Consider the following 21,986-nt stretch of genomic DNA (forward strand, 5'->3'; position numbering starts at 1 on the left):
TTCTTCAAGATCTCTATGAAGAAATGTCGTTTTCACATCTAGCTGTTCTAGATGTAAGTCAAACAATACACACAATGTCAACACTACTCTGACTGTTGTAAGGCGAACCACATGAGAAAATATTTTATTGAACTCAATGCCTTATTTCTGAGCATACTTTTTTACCATCAATCTAGCACGATATCTCTCCACTTGGTTATTGTCATCACGCTTGATCTTATAGACTCATCTGTTACCAATGTCTTTCCTCCCTCGTGATAGTGTAACAAGATCCCAAGTTTTATTCTTGTCTAATTCCTCCAACTCTTCTTACATTGCTATCATCCACAAGAATACATCCGAAATTTTAGTAGCCTCGTGGAAAGTCGATGGCTCACCATCTTCTGATAATAGAAAACATGTAATATTACTTTCAGTGACATAATCTGAATGCCAACCTGGTGGTCTTCTGTCTCGAGTTGACTGACTCACATTGGAAACCTCAGACTCAACATGTTCTTGTTCTTCGTGCTCTGGTACTGCTTCACAAGAATTTTGACTTTCATCCGTCTTATTTTCCACCTGAAATATAGTAGTTTCTGAATTCAGCATGCCTTTGTCTTTCTTTACTTTATCTTCCACGAAGATAATATCTCTGCTGATAACATGCTTGTGGATAGTAGGATCCCTACTGTCCACAAGCGAAACCCCTTAACTCCATCAGCATATCCCAAGAAGATGCATTTTCTGGATTTCGAATCCAACTTCGATATTTCTTGCTCATTGTACAGAACGTACACAGAACTTACAAATTTATGTAAATGAGAATAATATGTCGGCTTCCCGGTCCACGTCTCCATCGGAGTCTTCAAATCAATCGCCACTGAAGGAGAACGATGGATAATATAACAAGCGGTTTTGACTGCTTCCGTCGAAAATGACTTGTCTAGACCAGCAGTCCTCAACATGGCTCTTGTTCTGTCCAACAAGGTCCTGTTCATCCGCTCCGTCACTCCATTATGTTGAGGTGTGTAAGCCATCGTAAAATGTCTTTTGATGCCCTCATGTTGACAAAATGCATGAAACTCATCATTGATATATTCTCCTCCATTGTCAGTCCTCAGAAACTTGATTTTCTTTTCAGAATCAAGTTCAATCCGTGCTTTAAAATATTTGAAGATCTGGAAAACATCTGATTTTTTTTATTGGATACACCCAACATCTCCTAGAAAAATCATTATTGAATGAGATAAAATATCTCGCTCGTCCTAGGGATACAACCGGTGCTTGCCAACATCCGAATGAATCAGCTCCAATATGCTTTTGATTCTGGCAGTAGAAGTGCCAAACATTAATCTATGCTATTTACTGGTAACACAATGCTCACAAAAGGGTAGTGACACTTTTGTATGTCCCGGCAGCAGCTTACGTTATGAGAGAATTTTCAACCCTCGTTGTGACATATGCTCGAGCTTTCTATGCCATAACAATGTTAATTCTTCTCATGAACCAATAGATGCAACAGCTAGTCCCGCCTCTTTGTGTGTTTATCCCAAAAGTACATACAAATTTGCAGCGAATTTTTTCGCCTTCATAACCACAAGATTTGCCTTCACAATTTTCATGATCTCGTTCTCGATATGGGTTTTGCACCCGATGTCATCCAATTGCCCCACGGACAAAAGATTTTCTTCAGTCTCTTCACATGTCGTACATCATGTATGGTGCGAATGGTGCCATCAAACATTTTTATTTTGATAGTACCGACCCCAGCGATTTCCAAAGCATTATTATTTCCCATGAATACAGATTCTCCTGAGACTGGTTCATAATGATCAAACCATTCTCTCCGAGACGTCATGTGCCACGTTGCTCATGAGTCCATAATCCATGTGTCACAAAATTTGTGACTTCCTTCTGCAACTGTTGCCGCTTAGCTGAATAATATTTCACCACTATCTGAAGTACTGGCCACATTTCCTTGAGAAATTTTTTTGATACTCGTACACTCTTTCTTGAAGTTCCCTTTACCGCCACATTTAAAGCAGTAAATATTTTTCTTCTTACTTCTCGACTTTGATCTAACTCGTCTTTGGCTCCCACAAGAATCACGGTCCATAGATCTTCCTCTTATCATTGGTAAGGCCTTTGCCTGCTTCGATGTTTCCAACCTATCTTCCTTATTCTTGAGCCGAATTTCTTCTCCGAGAACCGCAGTTAAGACATCGTCGAATTTTAGAAAGCTCATAAGAATATTGTTGGTTATGTTGATGATAAGTTGATCATATGAAACAGGTAGACTTTGAAGTAGAAGCTCCACACATTCATTTTCCTCTATTTTATGCCCCCGTAGAAGTGAGTTGGACAAATAGAGTATTTAGTGTTGATATGGTTGGTCATCAATGATGATTCCGCCATCCGAAGATTATAAAGCCTTCTCTTTAGGAAAATCATGTTGTGTAGCGACTTGACCTCGTACATCTTTGTCAAAGTATCCCATATAAATTTTGCTGTTTTTATCTCAGAGATACTTGACAATACTTCGTATGCTAGAGCCAAGTGTAAATTGACAACAACATTATCACTCATCTCATTCCACTTTCCATCACCCGTAATTTCCACGAGTCTATTTCCAATAGCCGTCAAACAATTTTTCTTTCTTAAAACTGCATGTATCTTTATTTTCCACAGCATAAAATTACTTCCATTGAACTTTGTTATCTCGTATCTGCTTGCCATTATGTCTACAACAATTTAGTAGACTGGATAAAATAATTTTGCCTTAATAAAAAAATCTCAAAAAATCTTTTATGATGTGGAAGATCAGTCTAGGCTGCAACCACAGACCATACTCAAATTTTAAGAAATTTTAAACCAAGACTCTGATATCAATTGTTGGTCCCACGTACGATAATTTGAGATAATAAATATGAAAATAAAGAATAAATTGGACACCGAGATTTACGTGGAAAACTCCTAAAAATTATTAGAGTAAAAACCACGGGTAAAATGAAAAGAATTTCACTATAATATTTCTATGGTGTACAACTCACTCACTGTGTTTTCAAAGAGAACACACACTCTGTTAATACAGAATAACAAATACCTCAAAAATATTATAGAACTAAGCACTTAAATATTACAGGATGATAGAAAAAAGAGATGATTTCAGAATGAGGGGAGGGAGCGCTCTATTTATAGAGCTTTCCGTAGGTGTGAAACAGCGTGTAGGAAATTTCCTTCCGTTTGCAAATTTTTCAAAACACTTTTTCCATCTTTTTATGTTTTCAACAAATGTGTGCTCATAAATTGTACCTCCATTATTGACACTCAATACTAGCAAAATTCATATAAATTTCTATGCTAATTTAACTGCAAAAGTAGCACTTATTATTCTTATTAAATAAAATATAATTTTATTTAGGTATATTGACTGTTCATAAATTATTATTATTATTATTATTATTATTATTATTATTATTATTATATGTCTTAATTATAAATTGCTGCAATTATTATTATTATTATTATTATTATTATTATTATTATTATTATTATTTCAATATAAATAATTTTTACATGTTCTAAAAAATAATTAAAAATTTTAATCAAAATTTATTCATCTAATAAATGACAAAAAATTTGATTTTTTTTAAAAAATAATTATTTATTATTTAAAATTTTGATATACAAAATAATATATGTTTTTTAGATATATTTTTCTATTTTTTTATTAGTAAATGTTCCACTCAACCAAAGAAGAAAAAATCAATTTAACGACGTTATCCCCATTTAAGTTTTATCTCAAATAATGTAAACAATCTGTATATAATTTTTTATAATAATATTTAAAATTTAAATATATTCATTATATTATATCAATAATTTTAATAAATTTTCAAACTCTATAATTAGAAAATTTAATAATTAATTACATAAAATAATATTTCGTGTATAGCACAAGTATAATACTGATTGCGGTTTGGAAATACTTGGTAGTTTGGACTTGTGGGTGGAGCGGTCTAAAATTGAATTAATTCATTTAACGTGGCCCAAAGCGGATACGACGAAATGGGCGGATGGGCCTCTAGTCTACTTTAATNTACCGAAAATTACGGTATAAGAAAATTCATACCGATACCGTACCGATTATACCGAAATTTCGGTACGATATCGGTATATACCGTTTTATACTGAAAAAACCTTATATTTTAAATTTTTTATAAATTTATTGTTTTAAAATATTATATATTTTAAAATTTTTGTATATTTTTTCGGTATTCCGGTATATATCGAAATTTTCAAATTACAAAGTTTTATCGTACCGAAAAATTCGGTATTGTTACCGTACCGTACCGAAATCTTCGGTATACCGAAAATTCGGTTAATTCGGCATTTTTCGGTACGATAATCTCGATATATCTAAATTTTCGGTATTTTTTCCCATCTAGAGGCAGTGACCAGCTGAGTTGTTATTTGTTTGCATTTTGATGAATAAGAAGCCAAGGGATCGTGCATCTTCTTTATTTTATTTATGTATTTATTTATTTATTCAAGAAATAGTATTTGTTAATACACTTAATTTAATTGTTCCCACGCATGGCCTGCAAAAAGTTATCAATTTTATAAAATATAGTGCTGAATTTTGTTTTTAAATCATGAAGAGCATCCTTGACTTATGGTCGTTAAAACTTTAGGTCTTTTTTAAAACTTGGTTAATTTAGTTCTTTCCGATCTCTACGCATTTCACCGCTCCACAGGAAATTCTCTCAGCCCCTACCGTACTCCAGCTTGGTAATGTTCACCCATGGATCCTTTACTCATTCCAAAAATTTTATCCACATATTAATATTTAGGAAATATATTACGAGAAACACAAAAACTCACATTAGACTTTCTCAGATATCAATTTTTTGTGACACATCTGATATACGACTTAACTCATGAAAAATATTATTTTATATGTTTTAAAATATTATTTTTTATTCTATTTATGAATCAGGTCAACCCGTTTTACGGACATACATATTCGATACTGTCTTTTAAATATGTAATACTATTAATTATTTTTTCTTATCATGATAAAAGATTTTGTGACTATTAAAGGGGACAGATTTTCACGTGTATCCAAATAATTGCAACAATAAATGCTTGCTATTTTTGGTTTGGTTAAGTTTAATCAGATACCATCCCAGCTTAGGTCTTAATATTCATTAAATAAGTGTTTATTTTTTTTTTATTTAGAAAATGTAGAAATAATAATTTTGAAGTATAAAAATCTTATAATAATTTGTTTTGATTATTTTTGAAGTATAAAAATCTTATAATAATTTGTTTTGGCCTTCAGTGAGAATTGAAAGAGAAGGAAAGGGACAAAAATCTGAAGCACATGCCTTGGAACAGCACACGTGTGGGGCTTGATTAAACCAATTGCTCAAAGCTTTAAAGCTGGTCCACGTGAGTTTTTGACATTTTCCAATATATATGAATTTTCAAAATCAAGAAAATTTAATTTACTTTAGTTTAATTTATTGCTTCTAAATATTTTAAGTTTTTAAATTTTCCATATTTTTTAGGAAACATTTTCTGATATGTAAGTTATTTTAAAATTTTTTGAGTGGAGAGATTCTCGAACATGAGATTTCGTCTCAAATTTGAACGAGATTTTAGCATCATATGACCTACAAATTATCGACTAATATGTTAAAGATGGGCTGAAAGTAAGAATTTGAATGAAAGCAACTTAATTTAACTTTTGGTAGATAAATTCTTTAAGAAGCGAAATTTAAATTGTCATAATGAAAGATTTTAAATATTCATGATCTTAATTATATCTTAGTTTGCAATTATATAATTCTTTTTGAAGAAAGATTTCAAATTGATGATTATAACTGATTTCAAATAAATACAATATGGTTTTACTTGAATTCAAACTTGAAATCATTTTCCCAATTCATATGTATGTTAGCCAATTTGCTGATAGCGAAAAGACAAAACATAACGATCGACAGCATAGAGTTGTTTATGTCAAGATAAAACACGGAAAAAAAAAATACTATTTGAATTATAACACATAACCCAATATATATTATATATATACAATCCAACAATATATATTCTCTCAAACAAAATATATCGATCCAAACACAAATTAAAAATTATGTCAAACAATAAATTAACTAGGACTTGTAGCCCACTGCTCACAAAATGCTAGAATTTATTTTTTTTCAAAAAATATATATATTGAAACTTTAACAGTGTGTTTGGTTCTGTATAAATATAAATTTGGATTTGGCTTTGGAATTGGATTTGAAAATTCAAGTATTTAAAATTTTATTTAGTGTTTGGTTTAAAATTTAAAAATGGTATTTACTAATCCATTTCTTGTTTGGAAAAAAAAAAGATTCGAATTTGGAATTTTAAAATTTTACTCAGCTACCCTTAGAAATCTTATCAAATTTGATGGGATTTGGATATACTCATTGAAATCCCATAAAATTCTAAACAAATCTAAATTTTTTTTTTTTTTAATCACCTTGCCAAACAATAAAAATAGGATTTTGAAATCCAAATCTCATGAAATCCTCTCAAATCATGGTTGCCAAACACATTGTAAATATTTTCTATTTCCAGCCTCTTCTATAAAAGTAAAAAAAAATAGTAATTTATTTGTTTGTTGCAATTGTTGTACTAGAAGCACAAAAATTTTAAGCAATGTTGCATCTTATCGATCAAGAAAGATGGAGACCAGTACAAAAATGTTAATAGATGGAATGAGCTAGGTTACACGTAAGGTTTGTACGATTGAAATTGACATGATCATGGTTCAATCACCATCCATCGAGCCGTGATCGAATACACACGACCAACAAGAAAAATTAAAATCTTTCTGACGTTTAACTCAAGTTCTTCGATATTTTGAGTTATAAATCATTCTGTTATCCACATAATTCGGTTAATATTTATCTCATACTACACATAATATATTACCGCGTCTCGTGAAACAAGCAGTGACTTATAATATCCATCTCACGAAATTTTTTAGAGGGTCGAATTTAAATTCATGAAATTATATGATATGAATTTAAATTTAGTCATAGATCCAAATTACACTGAAAAACTATAGTGTGTATGGAAACAAATAGGCTGTCACTCTGAGAACGATAGTCCTCTTGGTGTGTGGTGTAATTTGTTAGGTCCACTCTTACATTTAATGTTCAGATGCCATTGCATTATTGAACCCACCATCCTCCATTGGAATCCAAACTCTTTGTTTGTAGTAGATATTGGCGCATGTTACGGGACTTGTAATATGTTGATTAATTTGAATTATTATTATTTTATGATGATAGAATCCACGTGTCTGCGCTGGGTGAATCTTTGAGCTGACTCAATAGCTTGCAAACTACGGTAGTCAAGTAAATCGTACGGAACAAACCCTATGCGACAAACTACTTCTTCAGCTTCTTGGTTGAATCGAAGATGGAAAGTAGATATTTTTGGTAGATATCAATATTATGTGCTATTACATGATTGATTACATGAAATGTTGTGTTACTCGAAATTATAAATGATTTCTCGAGGATTCCAAATTGAATGTGAAGGGTATGTAATTAGATACGATGTCTCTACGATATAATTTGTAGTCACATAAGGACATATTTCTATCACATGTTCATGTACTCCAACAAGGCTCGAGTACAGTCTCCCTCCCATTCGTTTTTTATTTTTTGTTCGATAGTTCAAGATCATAAAAGATAATCGTGTTGTATCTAAAACCATCTATGATGTTGAGAGGAATTGAGATATTTGGACTGGTAACTGACATAGCAAGATTGGAATTTATAAGCAATTTTGCTTTCAAAGTTCTTGATAAAAGCGATGATATAAAAGTGAAATATATATGTATATATGGTAACAAATGATGTAGAAATGAACATGCAAGCAAGCAAGCAATTAAGTAAGCAGCAAAGGGCATGTGCATATGAAAATAGGGTTCGGGACCAGCTGACTCATAACCATAACCCTAAGTTCCATTTTCATCAACTCTATGAAACCGGCGATTACGTCGTCTCAAGATTTAAAATTTTATCATGTCTGTATCATACGCGAAATCAGAATTTTCGAACACGACAATGTCTGCTGGTCGGATCAAATTATCGATCATCGGCAGGTTCATAGAAAGAGTAATTATGCTAGGGGGAAAATGATTTGCTGGTCCTAGGTAGCCCATTCTTAAAATTAAAATATCGATGTATACACTTTTTTCTTGTTTTCTAGCTGGCAAATTGATCCAAAATATTATAAAATAAATCGTAGTTTTGCGAAAAGGAAAGGTCCAGTATAATGGCGGGACCTAAATTACTTTCACATTGGATATGGAATTTAGTTCTTGAAGGGTAAACAAAGACTTTATAGAATGTAAAGACATAGTTCGTCTCATTCTAGTTAATAAGAAACAAATCGGGAAAGACCCGTACGTAGTCGAGCTCCGATCCACTGGTCGATTTTCGAATTCTTGAACATCAACATGAGATAATATGATCATCTCAAACATGCATTTAGGATAAACTTAACCAAAATTTGTGTAGTTAGCAGCAAGTTTTTCGAGTTGGGCGTACGTAGGTGTATAATTTTTGTACGAGTGCATCCATCGATCTGTGCATGTTAAGAGACGCACATGACGGGCCTAGCTATTATTACATGTACGTACCCTCGAGTATAAGCTGGCTTCTGCATATTTTTGCCATTACAATGGGCCAATCTTGCATTTAACTCAATTTTGACATCATCTGTTGTAAATCCTTCATGGAAATCTGGTTTCTGATTGGATCTAGAATCTCGATCGAGACAAAAATCAATGTGTTTCGATATTTTTTTTTATATTGATTTAAAAAAAAAGGATTCACGTTTCGCTGCAGAGCAATAATTCTTGTCCACACCAACTTCGTGATGTAAAAGTACTGGTGTTTGAATGCAATATCAACATTAGTTCGACTTCAAGTCATAGCTTATTTAATAATATTTGTTTGCCAATTGACTTAGTACGATCAAGTTCACATGTTCGATTACTATAATATCAAACTTGTCGTAATTAAAAGGAGGCCGGTTCGACTGAATTGTTGTATGATTTAAAACACGTGAACTATACTATCTTAACTAGCTATAACTTTTGATATACACCAGCTATCGTTGGAATCCACACATTTTTCTATCCAACATAACACCAAAGAGATTATTATTATTATTACATGGGATGGAATTTTTCGTTATCACTTGAGATCGAATCCAGGTCTCTCCCCTTAAAATCAAGAAAAGTAGACAAAATGCTGCAAGCTCCCGTTTGTTTGTTTTTACTGTCTCTGATTGGGTACCGAAATGAAGGGAAATGGCAATTTTAACAGCCAATAACCCTACAAGATTCAGACGGTTAATTAGGTTTGCAAAATTCGGGACAACCTACGCGCTTTATGTAAAAAAATTAAATTTTGGTGGGTGTGAAACTGACCAGCAGCAAGATTTGATGTTTTTTCTTGATTGAGATTCTTCGACATATATATATATATAAGCGTCTATTGTGAGAAAATCTTACGAGTCTACATTTATGAGATGGATCAACGCGATTCATATCTATAATGAAAAATAATAATTTGACATATAAAATAATATTTTTTCAATTAGTTGGATCGAGTTAGAGATTTGTTTCACAAAATTGACCCGTAAGATTGTCTCATGAAATTTTTTGTTATTTTTTTTTTTTTGGTTTGGTCATTGACTGTCCACTATATTCGACGTCCCCTATATTGGACGCTAACTGATTATAATAACTTAATTATATAGGAGTACTAATATTACGATAATCAATACACCCAAAATGTTTCATTATTCAATATTCCTCTTATTCACTCGATAACAATTGTAATATTATCAAATTTAATGATGAAAGAATTGTTTGACATATAACTACTAAATAACAGGAGAATTGTGTGTATCAAATATATTTGTTGTAATACCTAACACAACATGTAACAGAATAAATAATTTAGCACACAAATACTTTATGTAAATAAAATAAGAAACAACTAATTATACACAAGTCTTCACACTTGTGGGATGTCTCGGTACAAAATATTCAATAGAAAATATTGTATTCGGTTTACGCACAAAAAGAATATTAATTAATAACAAAAAGTTAACTCCCTTAGCGAACAAAATGCATCTTAAATTGCTATCAACAAAAACAACCAAATAACAATGGACGCAAATTCCGTGAACCAAAATCAAGTTTGATGAACAACTCTCTGGCAAAAGTTTGATTATGTATTATATTTGAAAGTATGTAATGCTTCACGACAACATAGCGAGACTCACCCACTTGATTTCTTCATAGCAACATACAAGTTTTATGTTTTTTTCTTGCTATCTCACCTCTTCTTTTTTTTTNCTCTTTTTTTTTTTTTTTCAGAATCTGTTATTCGATATATATAGTCATTAGTTTGGGTTGGATTCGTCAGGTTGGCCAGCCCCGTCACACAATTTAAATGGTTTGAGTTGAAAATTTTCAACTCATTTAAAGATTGGTCTAGATGGGCCAATCTGCGTGGTCGCAAGCCTAGGCGGGCTTATATCAGCCCGCAGACCTGGAAAGAAAATAAAAAAAAATTACATTATATATTTAAGGTGATATATGCAATTTTTTAATGAAATTTCTGAATTTTTTTGTATTAATTACTTTGTATAAATGTAGACATGTGAAATCAATAAATATAAATTTTATTGATTTTTTGTTATAAATATTTATGAAATGAAATGAAATGAAATTTTAGTTAATCATAATGATTTTTTTAATTTTTCTTTGTTTATTTTTATTTTTTGTAAGTGGGCCCGCCTAACCCGCACCTACCTTGGTTTGGGTTGGGGATTTCCAGCTCGGTGAGATGGCGGGCACCTACCTCGCCCTGTCCTACCTTGCCGTGGGTTGGCGTGTTAGACTGCTCTATCTATATATATGATGATACCAAATTTTCCCTGGGTCCGGTCTGGTGAGCCTGAGCTTCGAATTGGCAATGTGTGAACCGGAGCGGATGGACCACCACCGGTCTATACAAACTAGCGGATATTGGAAGGTGCTGAGAATTTCTCCGGCGTGACCACTCTAACCTCTTTATCGGATTTTATGGTTATGAATAAAGAAATGGGAAGATACAATATGTGGAATAGTGCTGAAGAAAGTTCATGTCAATCTCCCCTCAACCATGAAATATACTTAGGTATTTATAGTGGTTGAGAGGACTTCTTATCCTACTGCGCCGAAGTCTATTTTAGGTAAATTTACCTATAAAATTAAACTCTTCTCCAATCACTGCAAGTTCGGGCCGGATTTCTTGTCGCGTCTAATCATACGGCGAGATTCTAGCATGCAAGTTCGGGCCGGATTTCTTGTCGCATCTAATCATACGGCGGGATTCTAGCATACTTAAAGGTCATTCATGCTTTTGACATTTGGCAAGGTTTTTAGGATAGACACAGGACGCCTGGGCCTGCGATTCATGTCCCAAGCACATGTGCTTAACAGAACCCTGCTCTTGGCGCAGGTTGGGCTCGGTTACCAGAGGTTCGGCTGAGCTCTGCCCAAGGTTCGGCCACCATGGCTCGGCCGAGCGACCAAGCTCTGCCTAGGTCTCGGCCGAGCATCAGGGTTTGGCCGAGCCATGTTCGGTCGATCTTTGCTCATTGCTCGACCATCAGTGGAGTGGCTCGGCCGAGCTTCCTTGGCCGATCTTTCCTCATGACGGCCGAGCACAGGGCTCGGCCATCAGTGGAGTGGCTCGGCCGAGCACAGGGCTCGGCCGAGCACTAAGGCTCGGCCGAGTTTTACCCATGACTTGGCCGAGCACCAGGGCTCGGCCATCAGTGGTGTTCGGCCGAGCTCTGCCTATGACTTGGCCGAACACCAAACTCGGCCGAGGTGCTCAAGAAGAAACGGCTGAGCTCGTCTAGAGATGATATCGAATTTGTACGAGTCGTGCTCGACGGGTTGCGTTTAAAGTCCTCGTTAAGAAATAGGACTCGAGCATGGTTGAATATTGAGGGCATCAATAGTAACCCCCCTCTGTGGTCTAAAAGAAGTATTGAATTTTAGACCAGTGAATCGCTATGAGTGAGCCTTCAGCCCTCGAGGTCAACCTTGGTTGCGAGAAGATCTGGATCGTTCAAGTTGTTTGTAAGATTTTCGTCGGCTAGGATCAAACGCTGGTTCGGATCCCGAGGTGTTTGAACGGGCATGATCCTGATCGTCTATTCTTGATTTAATCAGACGGTTCTCCTTTGCTTGACCCTCCTATAAATATGGCCTTTCCTTCATTCTCAAATCTCACAATTCTCTTCATTTCTCTATCAAATTACAAAGTGCTTCCCGCTCTTTCGACGTTCACGGTTCGGCCAACTATCCGGAGTTCGGTAACCTCTCGCTCCCAACTCTGTTCTTCTTGATCCCTTTGGTAAGTCCTTCTTCCTGTGTTAATTGCAATATTTTGGTTAAGGAATGGATGAAGCTGTAGGCATTTCTTCCCCCTCCCCTTCGAAGGCTTCGGCAGAGCTTCCTTGGTATGAAATCAAGGCTTCGGTCCTAGGGTATGACGATGTTCCTAGGATTAGAGAGTTATCAGGGTTATCTTCAAAAATCGATATTAGAATCCCTGAGATTACAGATAGGGCTCATCTCCCTCCCGATGGATATTGTACATTTTACTTGGACTAGATAGAGATGGGTCTTCGGTTTCCTATCCCCAGGATAGTTCAGTGCCTTTGTGATCATTATCTTATATGCCCCAGTCAATTAGCTCCCAACTCCTTTAGCACGCTTCTGGCCTTGGGGGTATTGCTCAGGTATTTCGATATACCCCTCTCCGTAGCCCTTTTAGACCGCTTTGTGCAAATCAAAAGAAAAGAAATGGGTCGGTTTTACCTATCACCCCGGCCCGAGAGCGATTTTCTTGGCGGGAACCCTTCATCCCACAAAGGTTGGATGAACAGATATTTTTATGTGGAGTCAGAGTCTCTTCCTTGGCACTGCGATATGGCTTGGGCCGATCAGTTAACCCTTAGAGATCCTCTCGCACCCAGGCGTGTCATTGACCTGACCCGCTTCTTTGCTAGTACCTCGGAAAGGTGTTTTGACGTCAAAAGCCTGATCCAGGATGATCTTCTTTGTGAATTTAGGTTCTGCAAGAAGGGAATCGAAGTGGAGGGGGACCTAGGTATATTTTCCATAGCCTTTCCCTTTTCCTATTGAAAACCAATATTATGCTGACTATATGTTTGTTTTGCTTCTTATGTCTCCTCTTCCCCGACATCTTTTTTTTTTTTTTTATTTTTCNCCTACGAAAAAAACTCTTAAGATTACTAGTTCATCCCCGACCCCCAAAGGCTCTGGGAAGGGGACTCACAGTTCTTCCACTGTTCCCGTTAGCCACGATTTCGAAGAGGTCGAGCTGGAGGCACCTCTCGATCACGGGACTTCTTTCATAGCCCATCCTTCCGGACCGGACGCTCTAAATTTTGTTCGGCACTTGGTATCTTCGGAGGATCTTGCCATCGTGAAGGCCGCTACCGACCTTCAAGCCATAGAAGCTATGTCCCTTAATTTCATGCAGGTAACTAGTTTTGTCTCTTTTGTATCAACTGTTCTTCTTTAACAAACTTATATATTGAGTTTCGCAGGCTCTTGTTTGGGGAGGGGAAGTCACTGATCGAATATTTGGAGCCCAAAAATCCATGAATGACATCCTCAGCCGACACGGGGAGCTTATGAAGCGCATGGAAGATATCCATACCAAGAATGAGGCAGAGAAAGCGGCTTTCTTAGCCGAGTTCGAGGCCGTCCGAGCTCAAGCACAAATCTTTGAAGACAAAGCCGCTTGGGCGGAGCAGAGAGCACTTCAGCTCGAGGAACAACTGCGCAATAAGGAAAACGAAGCCGAGACCATGTGGCTTCAGAAGAAAGAAGAGTTCATCCGTTCTTCAGAGTTTGATTCGTTGTGCTCCAACAAAGCCACCTCCTACTTTGAGCACGGATTCAATGGGAGTATTGCTCAGGTACGAGCCCATGGATATTCTGAAGCTGAACACCCTTTCTCTTTCCTCGATGTTGTTAAGGCCCTAGAGGACATGCCAGATGATGAAGAGATGGGTGATCGAGAGTGAAGGTTTGGACCCCCGAAAGAAAATGAAAGAGCCAGTCGGGCAGGCTCTTCGCCTATCATTTCTTTATTTTAAGTCTCCTTTGATCAATATATTTGTACTCCTTCTGTTTCTGTTTTGAGTGTTCTCTTCGTCATGTTTCCCTTTCCTTTATCATTGTCCAATGTTTTGAACATATGTCTTTAGTTTTCATATAAGTTAATGAAATGTTATTAAGCAAGTGGTTTGCTCGAAAGATAAGACGTATAACTTCAAAAAGAGAAATCGAACTAGTGCATCTTCATAATTATAAACTTATTATCATAGAAAGGTTGATAAAATATCACGTTTAGTGCGGATCTGATCCCTTGTACTGGGAGATCAGACTTTGTTTCGTGCCGAGCTCGAGATCGACCCTTTAATCGTGCTAATCCCGGGGTCTGACTTTGCTTTGGACCGAGCTTGAGGTCGGACTTTGCCTTGGACCGAGCTTGAGGTCGAACTTTGCTTCGTACCCAGAGCGAGGTCGGGCTTTTAATCGTGTCGATCGTGAGGTTGGACTTTTAATCGTGCTGAACGTGAGGTCGGACTTTTAATCGTGCCGAACGCGAGGTCGGACTTTATTTTTATTGCCGAGCGTGAGGTCGGACTTTTCTTCGTGCCGAACGCGAGGTCGGACTTTTTTTTTCTTGGCGAGCGCGAGGTCGGACTTTTTATCGTGCTGAACGTGAGGTCGGACTTTTAAGCGTGCCGAACGCGAGGTCGGACTTTTCCAAGTTTACTTCGATGAAGAGAGATGATATATCAACGCACAATTCTTTATTCATGGTTATGAAAATAAAAACATAATTTCAGAAAATAAAGACAAAACTAACATGATGGATTGAGACTATGACTAAGCATAATATTTCTTCAAGTGTTGGACGTTCCATGGGCGTTTGGTTTTCTTTCCCTCAGCATCTTCTAGATAGTAAGCCGCAATTCCTGCTTTCCCAATGACTTTGTAGGGTCCCTCGTATTTCGGGTCTAATTTCCCTCTCTCTCCTTGAAACTGGATTTTCTTCATGACCAGATCCCCTGTTTCGAACGACCGAGGCCGCACCCTTTTGTTATATGCTCGGGCCATCCTCTTCTAGTAAGCAGCCATCCGAACAGCTGCTCGATTTCTCTTTTCCTCTACTAGGTCCAAATCCATGGCCCTCCATTCATCATTATTTGGCCCATACCCTATCACCCGAGCACTTTCTTGTCCGATTTCTGCTGGCAAGACAGCCTCAGTACCATACACTAAATTATACGGTGTTTCTCCAGTTCCGATCCGAGCCGTTGTTCGGTAAGCCCGCAATACACTAGGTAAGTCCTCAACCCATTTTCCTTTGGCGGAGTTCAGACGTGTTTTAAGGGCATGCACAATGGATCTATTAGTGACCTCGACTTGTCCGTTGCTCTGAGGATAAGCCACCGATGTAAATATCTGCTCTATCTTCATCTCCTTACACCATTCCTGAATTTTAGAACCACAAAACTGTCTCCCATTGTCAGATATAAGCCTCCTTGGTATCCCAAACCGACACACTAGGTTCTTCCATAAAAATTTTAAGATCTCTCCTTCAGTGATTTTGGCCAACGGTTCAGCTTCAGCCCATTTAGAAAAATAATCTACTGCTACCAATAAGAATTTCCTTTGACCTGTGCTTACGGGAAATGATCCCACAATATCTATGCCCCATTGATCGAAAGGGCAAGGGGAAACAACTGACCTCATAAGTTCGGCTGGTTGCCATTGTAAATTAGCATGCTTTTGACAATTATAACAGGACCTCACCATCATGAGCGCATCTTTTTTCATGGTTGGCCAGAAGAAACCTGCCATTAAAGCTTTCCGAGCCAGAGCTATACTCCCCAGGTGATTACCACAACATCCTTCATGGATTTCTCGAAGGACATAATCAGCCTCCTCTGGTCCCAAGCATTTCAAGAGAGGTCTAGAAAAAGACCTCTTATACAGTATCCCATCCAAGAGCGAGAAGCGGAGTGCTCTCCTCTTGACTTCTCGAGCTCTTTTTGGTTCAGCCGGGAGTTTCCCATGACATAAATATTGTTGAACCTCATATCTCCAATCTTCTTCCAACATATTTACTTTCTCAGCTTGAAGGTGATCAATTTGCGAGACAAGCTCTTGTCCGATTAGTTCTGGCTCTGTGGGCTGATCAAGAGAACTGGCCATCTTGGCCAACCTATCCGCCGTTTCGTTCTCAGCTCGAGAGATTTGTTTCATGATTAACTCTGAGAAGTCTTCCTTAGCTTTTTCAATAGCTTGGGCGTATTTGACCATCTTCTCATTTTTCACTTCGAACTTACCCTTACTTTGCTGTATTACCAATTGAGAATCAGAATAGAGGACGGCCCGAGTAACACCCATACTTCGGGCAGCCCTTAGCCCGACCAAAAGTGCTTCGTACTCGGCCTCGTTATTGGAGGCCCGGATGTTCAGCCTCACCGCTACCTTGGTCTCTTCCCCCCAAGGAGATATTATCACGATTCCAACCCCACTTCCTGTTCGACAAGAAGAACCATCTACAAAGATTTTCCATTGTTCTTCCTCAGATACTTGAACAATCTCCGCCAAAAAGTCGGCTAAAGCTTGGGCTTTAATAGCAGTTCTGGGCTCAAACTTGATATCGTATTCACTGAGCTCGGTCACCCACTTAATCAATCTTCCTGAGGTATCGGGATGTAAGACAATCTTCCCCAGGACGCTGTTAGTGAGGACAGTGATAGGATGTGATAAGAAATAAGGCCTCAATTTTCTGGCCATGATGACGAGGGCCAAGGCCAACTTTTCCTGAGTAGTATAATTGAGCTATGCTCCCTTTAAAGCGTGACTCACAAAATAGACTGGCTGATGAACTGCATCCTCTTTTCTGACTAGAACCGAACTTGCAGCCTGAGGAGTGACTGCTAAATACACAAACAGCTCCTCTCCAGTGACGGGTTTATTCAAGATAGGGCGTTCCCTAAGATAAGTTTTCAGCTCCTGCAGTGCTTTCTCACTCTGATCATTCCACTCGAGATTTTTAGCTTTCCGAAGTACCTTAAAGAATGGGAAACTTCGATCTGCAGATCGAGATATGAATCGGGCTAGAGCGGTGATCCTTCCTGTCAATCGCTGTACTTCTTGGATATTTCTAGGAGAACTCATAGAGGATAGTGCTTGCACCTTTTCTGGATTAGCCTCAATGCCTCTGCGAGTCACCATATACCCCAAAAACTTGCCCGTCTGAACCCCGAACACACACTTGCTAGGGTTCAGCTTCAACCTGTACTCCCGCAGAGTCTGAAAGGTTTCCTCCAGATCCGTCACAAACTAATCGACTGTCTTGGACTTGATCAATATATCATCTACATAGACCTCAACGTTCTTCCCAATCTGCTTTTTGAAGACCTTATCCATAAGCCTTTGATAGGTAGCGACAGCGTTCTTTAATCCAAAGGGCATTACTACATAACAGAATGTCCCCTCGGATGTGATAAAACTGACCTTGCTTCTGTCCTTTTCGGCCAAGGGAATTTGGTGATATCCTTGATAGGCATCGAGAAAACAAAGGAGCTCCTGTCCTGCCGTGGAATCGACCAATTGATCTATTCTCGGGAGAGGATAACAGTCTTTGGGGCAGGCCCGGTTTAAGTCACGAAAGTCCACACACATCCGCCATTTTCCAGCCGATTTAGGAACCAAGACCTCATTAGATAACCATGTCGGGAAATAGATTTCTTGAATGTGTCCTGCTCTTAATAAATCTTGCACTTGCTCCTTGATGATAGCGTCTTTTTCGGGGCCGAAATGTCTCTTCTTCTGAATCACAGGTCGGCATTCGTTTAAGACATTCAGCTTATGCTCCATCACCTCCCTCCTAACCCCTTGGAGTTCGGACGGACACCAAGCGAACACATCTTTATTTTTCTCCAAACACCGGACCAATTGTTCCTTCAGGGGCTCTTCCAAGGTTCGGGCTATCCTCACGACCCCGGATGGGGGGTTTAAGATAAGCTCCTCACACACGTCATCCGAAGTCACCTCCCCTGCTTCTTCGATCAGATGTAGTTGATCGAATCCCCTGGATTCAGGTCGACTTGTATGTTCAATTTTAGCTGACTTCTGTTCAACCCTTACTTCTTCCACATAACATTTTCGAGAAATCTTTTGATCGCCCTTAACCTCTCCTACAGCTTCTCCGACAGGGAACTTGATCTTCTGGTGCAGAGCCGAGGCAATTGCCATGAAAGCGGCCATGGCTGGTCTCCCCATAATAGCATTATACGATGAGGGGGCATCAACTATCACAAAGTTGATAATCCTGGTCTTTCTAGTATCCCCACTCCCCAAAGAGAAAGGGATATTGATGACTCCAAGGGGGAGTATTGCATGCCCCGTGAATCCAAACAAAGCCGTGGAGATAGGCTCTACCGTGTATTCGCCCAAGTCCATCTGATCCATTGCCTCTTTAAATAGAACATTGACAGAACTTCCGGAGTCCACAAAGATACGTGCAACCTCATCATTGGCGATCATAGCTCGGATAACCAAAGCATCATTATGCGGGTCGGCCACTCCCTTCATGTCCTCGGGTACAAAAGAAATCATTGGTCCTGAGCGTATTCCAAGGCTACTAATCTCCATGTTCTCCAATCTTCTGCTGCTAGCTTTCCTGGCCCGGTTGGAGTCTCCGTCCGTAGGCCCACCCGATATCATATTAATTACCCCTCGAGGTGGTTGTTCTCGGGGTTCCGTCTTCCGCATATTCGGGTTAGCGTTTTGAAAATTTTCCCTTTGATTCGGAGCCCTTCTCCTTTCAGGATCACTTTCCTCTCGAGTTCTCTTAGCGGGTCGGTGCCCACCACCTGGGCTGGCTAGAATTGCTTTCATTTCTGGATCTCCCTGGATGATCCGTTCTATTTCTTGATTCAAATGATGACATTCATCGGTAGTATGACCATAATCCTTGTGAAATCCACAATACCTTTCTGACCTGGGATTACGAGGTCCTCTGTCACTACTCCGAGGTCTTCGAATGAGTTGTCGCTCATCACATAGCTCCAATGCTCGGGATTTGTTGACCTTCAAAGGTGTGTAAGCGGCGAACTGTCCCAGCAACGTAGGTGGTTCGAAACGCCCGACCCTTGGCACAAGGTTAGTGGGTCGAACGTCTCGCGTAGCCTTGACCGAGGCCTTCGGTTCGCTTTTCCTAGCCATTTGTACTTCTTCCACATTCATATACTTCTCTGCCCTAGCCAACAGTTCTTCAAAAGTAGTTGGGGGCTTTTTTACCAACGACTTGAAAAAATCACCACCTCTTAGTCCTTGTGTAAAGGCACTTATCAGTATATCCGGAGTAGCCGAGGGAACATCGATGACCATCTTGTTGAACCTCTTAACAAAATCTCGTAGGCTCTCCTGTTTTTGTTGTTTAACATTGAATAAATTTATAGACGTCAATGGATGTTTCTTGCTGCTTGCAAATTGGTGGAGAAAAGCTCTTCCAAAGTCTTGAAAAGTTTTGATGGTCCCCGGCCTAAGAAAATTGAACCACTGCTGGGATGACCTGACCAAAGTAGTTAGGAAGACCCTACATTTGATCGGGTCTGAGTATTGGTGCAACAACGCCGCGTTCTCGAATCGGGATAGGTGCTCTTCCGGATCCCCCGAACCGTCGTATTCTCCGACGTTAGGGAATCTGAAATTTTGAGGCAATTCAGCAGCCAATATCTCGGCTGAGAAAGGGATCCCCCGAGCCAGAAGGGGGGGAGGAGGGGGCGCATTCCTTTCTTCTCTAAGACGTTCCATCTCCTCCCTTAAACTTTGTATCTCTTGCCTCTGAGCTTCATGATCTTCTCCTGGAGGGAGATTGTTGTCTGGTCTCTGTGCCAAGATTTTTTCTACAGTCGTAGTGATCAGCCGGACGAGCTCTGCCATGTTGGACGTTGGTTGATTGTCCTCTCCCGATCGACTCCTGGTACTTGCCATCTTATCTCTCTTTCCAATTTTCCCACAGACGGCGCCAATTGATGATACCAAATTTTCCCTGGGTCCGGTCTGGTGAGCCTGAGCTTCGAATTGGCAATGTGTGAACCGGAGCGGATGGACCACCACCGGTCTATACAAACTAGCGGATATTGGAAGGTGCTGAGAATTTCTCCGGCGTGACCACTCTAACCTCTTTATCGGATTTTATGGTTATGAATAAAGAAATGGGAAGATACAATATGTGGAATAGTGCTGAAGAAAGTTCATGTCAATCTCCCCTCAACCATGAAATATACTTAGGTATTTATAGTGGTTGAGAGGACTTCTTATCCTACTGCGCCGAAGTCTATTTTAGGTAAATTTACCTATAAAATTAAACTCTTCTCCAATCACTGCAAGTTCGGGCCGGATTTCTTGTCGCGTCTAATCATACGGCGAGATTCTAGCATGCAAGTTCGGGCCGGATTTCTTGTCGCATCTAATCATACGGCGGGATTCTAGCATACTTAAAGGTCATTCATGCTTTTGACATTTGGCAAGGTTTTTAGGATAGACACAGGACGCCTGGGCCTGCGATTCATGTCCCAAGCACATGTGCTTAACAGAACCCTGCTCTTGGCGCAGGTTGGGCTCGGTTACCAGAGGTTCGGCTGAGCTCTGCCCAAGGTTCGGCCACCATGGCTCGGCCGAGCGACCAAGCTCTGCCTAGGTCTCGGCCGAGCATCAGGGTTTGGCCGAGCCATGTTCGGCCGATCTTTGCTCATTGCTCGACCATCAGTGGAGTGGCTCGGCCGAGCTTCCTTGGCCGATCTTTCCTCATGACGGCCGAGCACAGGGCTCGGCCATCAGTGGAGTGGCTCGGCCGAGCACAGGGCTCGGCCGAGTTTTACCCATGACTTGGCCGAGCACCAGGGCTCGGCCATCAGTGGTGTTCGGCCGAGCTCTGCCTATGACTTGGCCGAACACCAAACTCGGCCGAGGTGCTCAAGAAGAAACGGCTGAGCTCGTCTAGAGATGATATCGAATTTGTACGAGTCGTGCTCGACGGGTTGCGTTTAAAGTCCTCCGGAAGAAATAGGACTCGAGCATGGTTGAATATTGAGGGCATCAATATAATATATATGACATAGAAATGATTTCTTAAATAAATAATTACAAAACATAGAAAATAGAGTTTATCATAAAATAAAATCTTGAAACATAGTATATCATAACATATATAGTTAGTATTAATCTCTTCGATAATATCATTAGAATATTAGGACAAAACTCTACTTTTTTTAAAATTTTGAATCTCAAAATGGAAAATATAATTAAAAGAATAAATTTTGTGTTGCATGCTAAGTCCTGTTTCCTTTCAAATTAAATTCGACTTTCTCTTGATTTTCATATCATTTTTCAATCAAACTCCCAAATTAATGCTCCTCTTTTAGCAACATGGCCCATACATCTAATTCGATTAGTTTCCNTATATATAAAAGTTCGAGCAAGCAAGTTAGTATCTTGTATATATGAACGACCAATCTTGAGTGAAATAAATACCACGACTTCGATCTTTTAAAATAAAATCATCACGCAGTAAATCCAGATTAAAGATTGGCTCCATCTCGAGGAGCTCGGGTTAACCTCGTACCGATCAAGCTACTGTTTGAACTTTGAATCGAGCTAGCGTCATTACCAAACTCAAATGTGAATAGATCAGTTCCTAGAGATCTTTTCATATTTTGTTTTTTTTTCTTTACTGCATTACCTACCTTGACAACTAATTTTATGATAATTCAAAATAAGGTTTTTATTTTTA

The 21,986-nt window shown here is 38.8% G+C and overlaps 2 protein-coding genes across 2 annotated transcripts; both read right to left on the bottom strand.

Moving 5' to 3' along the window:
* Positions 1–15,292: 15,292 nt before the first annotated feature.
* LOC140971905 (uncharacterized) lies at positions 15,293–17,419 on the bottom strand. Its single transcript, XM_073434436.1, has 2 exons — positions 17,051–17,419; positions 15,293–17,005 (listed from the first exon to the last, which is right to left on the bottom strand). Exons 1-2 carry the CDS (start codon positions 17,417–17,419, stop codon positions 15,293–15,295), a joined length of 2,082 nt encoding a protein of 693 aa, XP_073290537.1.
* A 108-nt stretch (positions 17,420–17,527) lies between these two features.
* Positions 17,528–20,185, bottom strand: LOC140971906 (uncharacterized). The gene has a single exon (XM_073434437.1). It carries the CDS (start codon positions 20,183–20,185, stop codon positions 17,528–17,530), a length of 2,658 nt encoding a protein of 885 aa, XP_073290538.1.
* Positions 20,186–21,986: the final 1,801 nt, after the last annotated feature.

The sequence above is a fragment of the Primulina huaijiensis genome, chromosome 2 (assembly GCF_012295235.1).
Source record: "Primulina huaijiensis isolate GDHJ02 chromosome 2, ASM1229523v2, whole genome shotgun sequence".
Taxonomy (NCBI): Eukaryota; Viridiplantae; Streptophyta; class Magnoliopsida; order Lamiales; family Gesneriaceae; genus Primulina; species Primulina huaijiensis.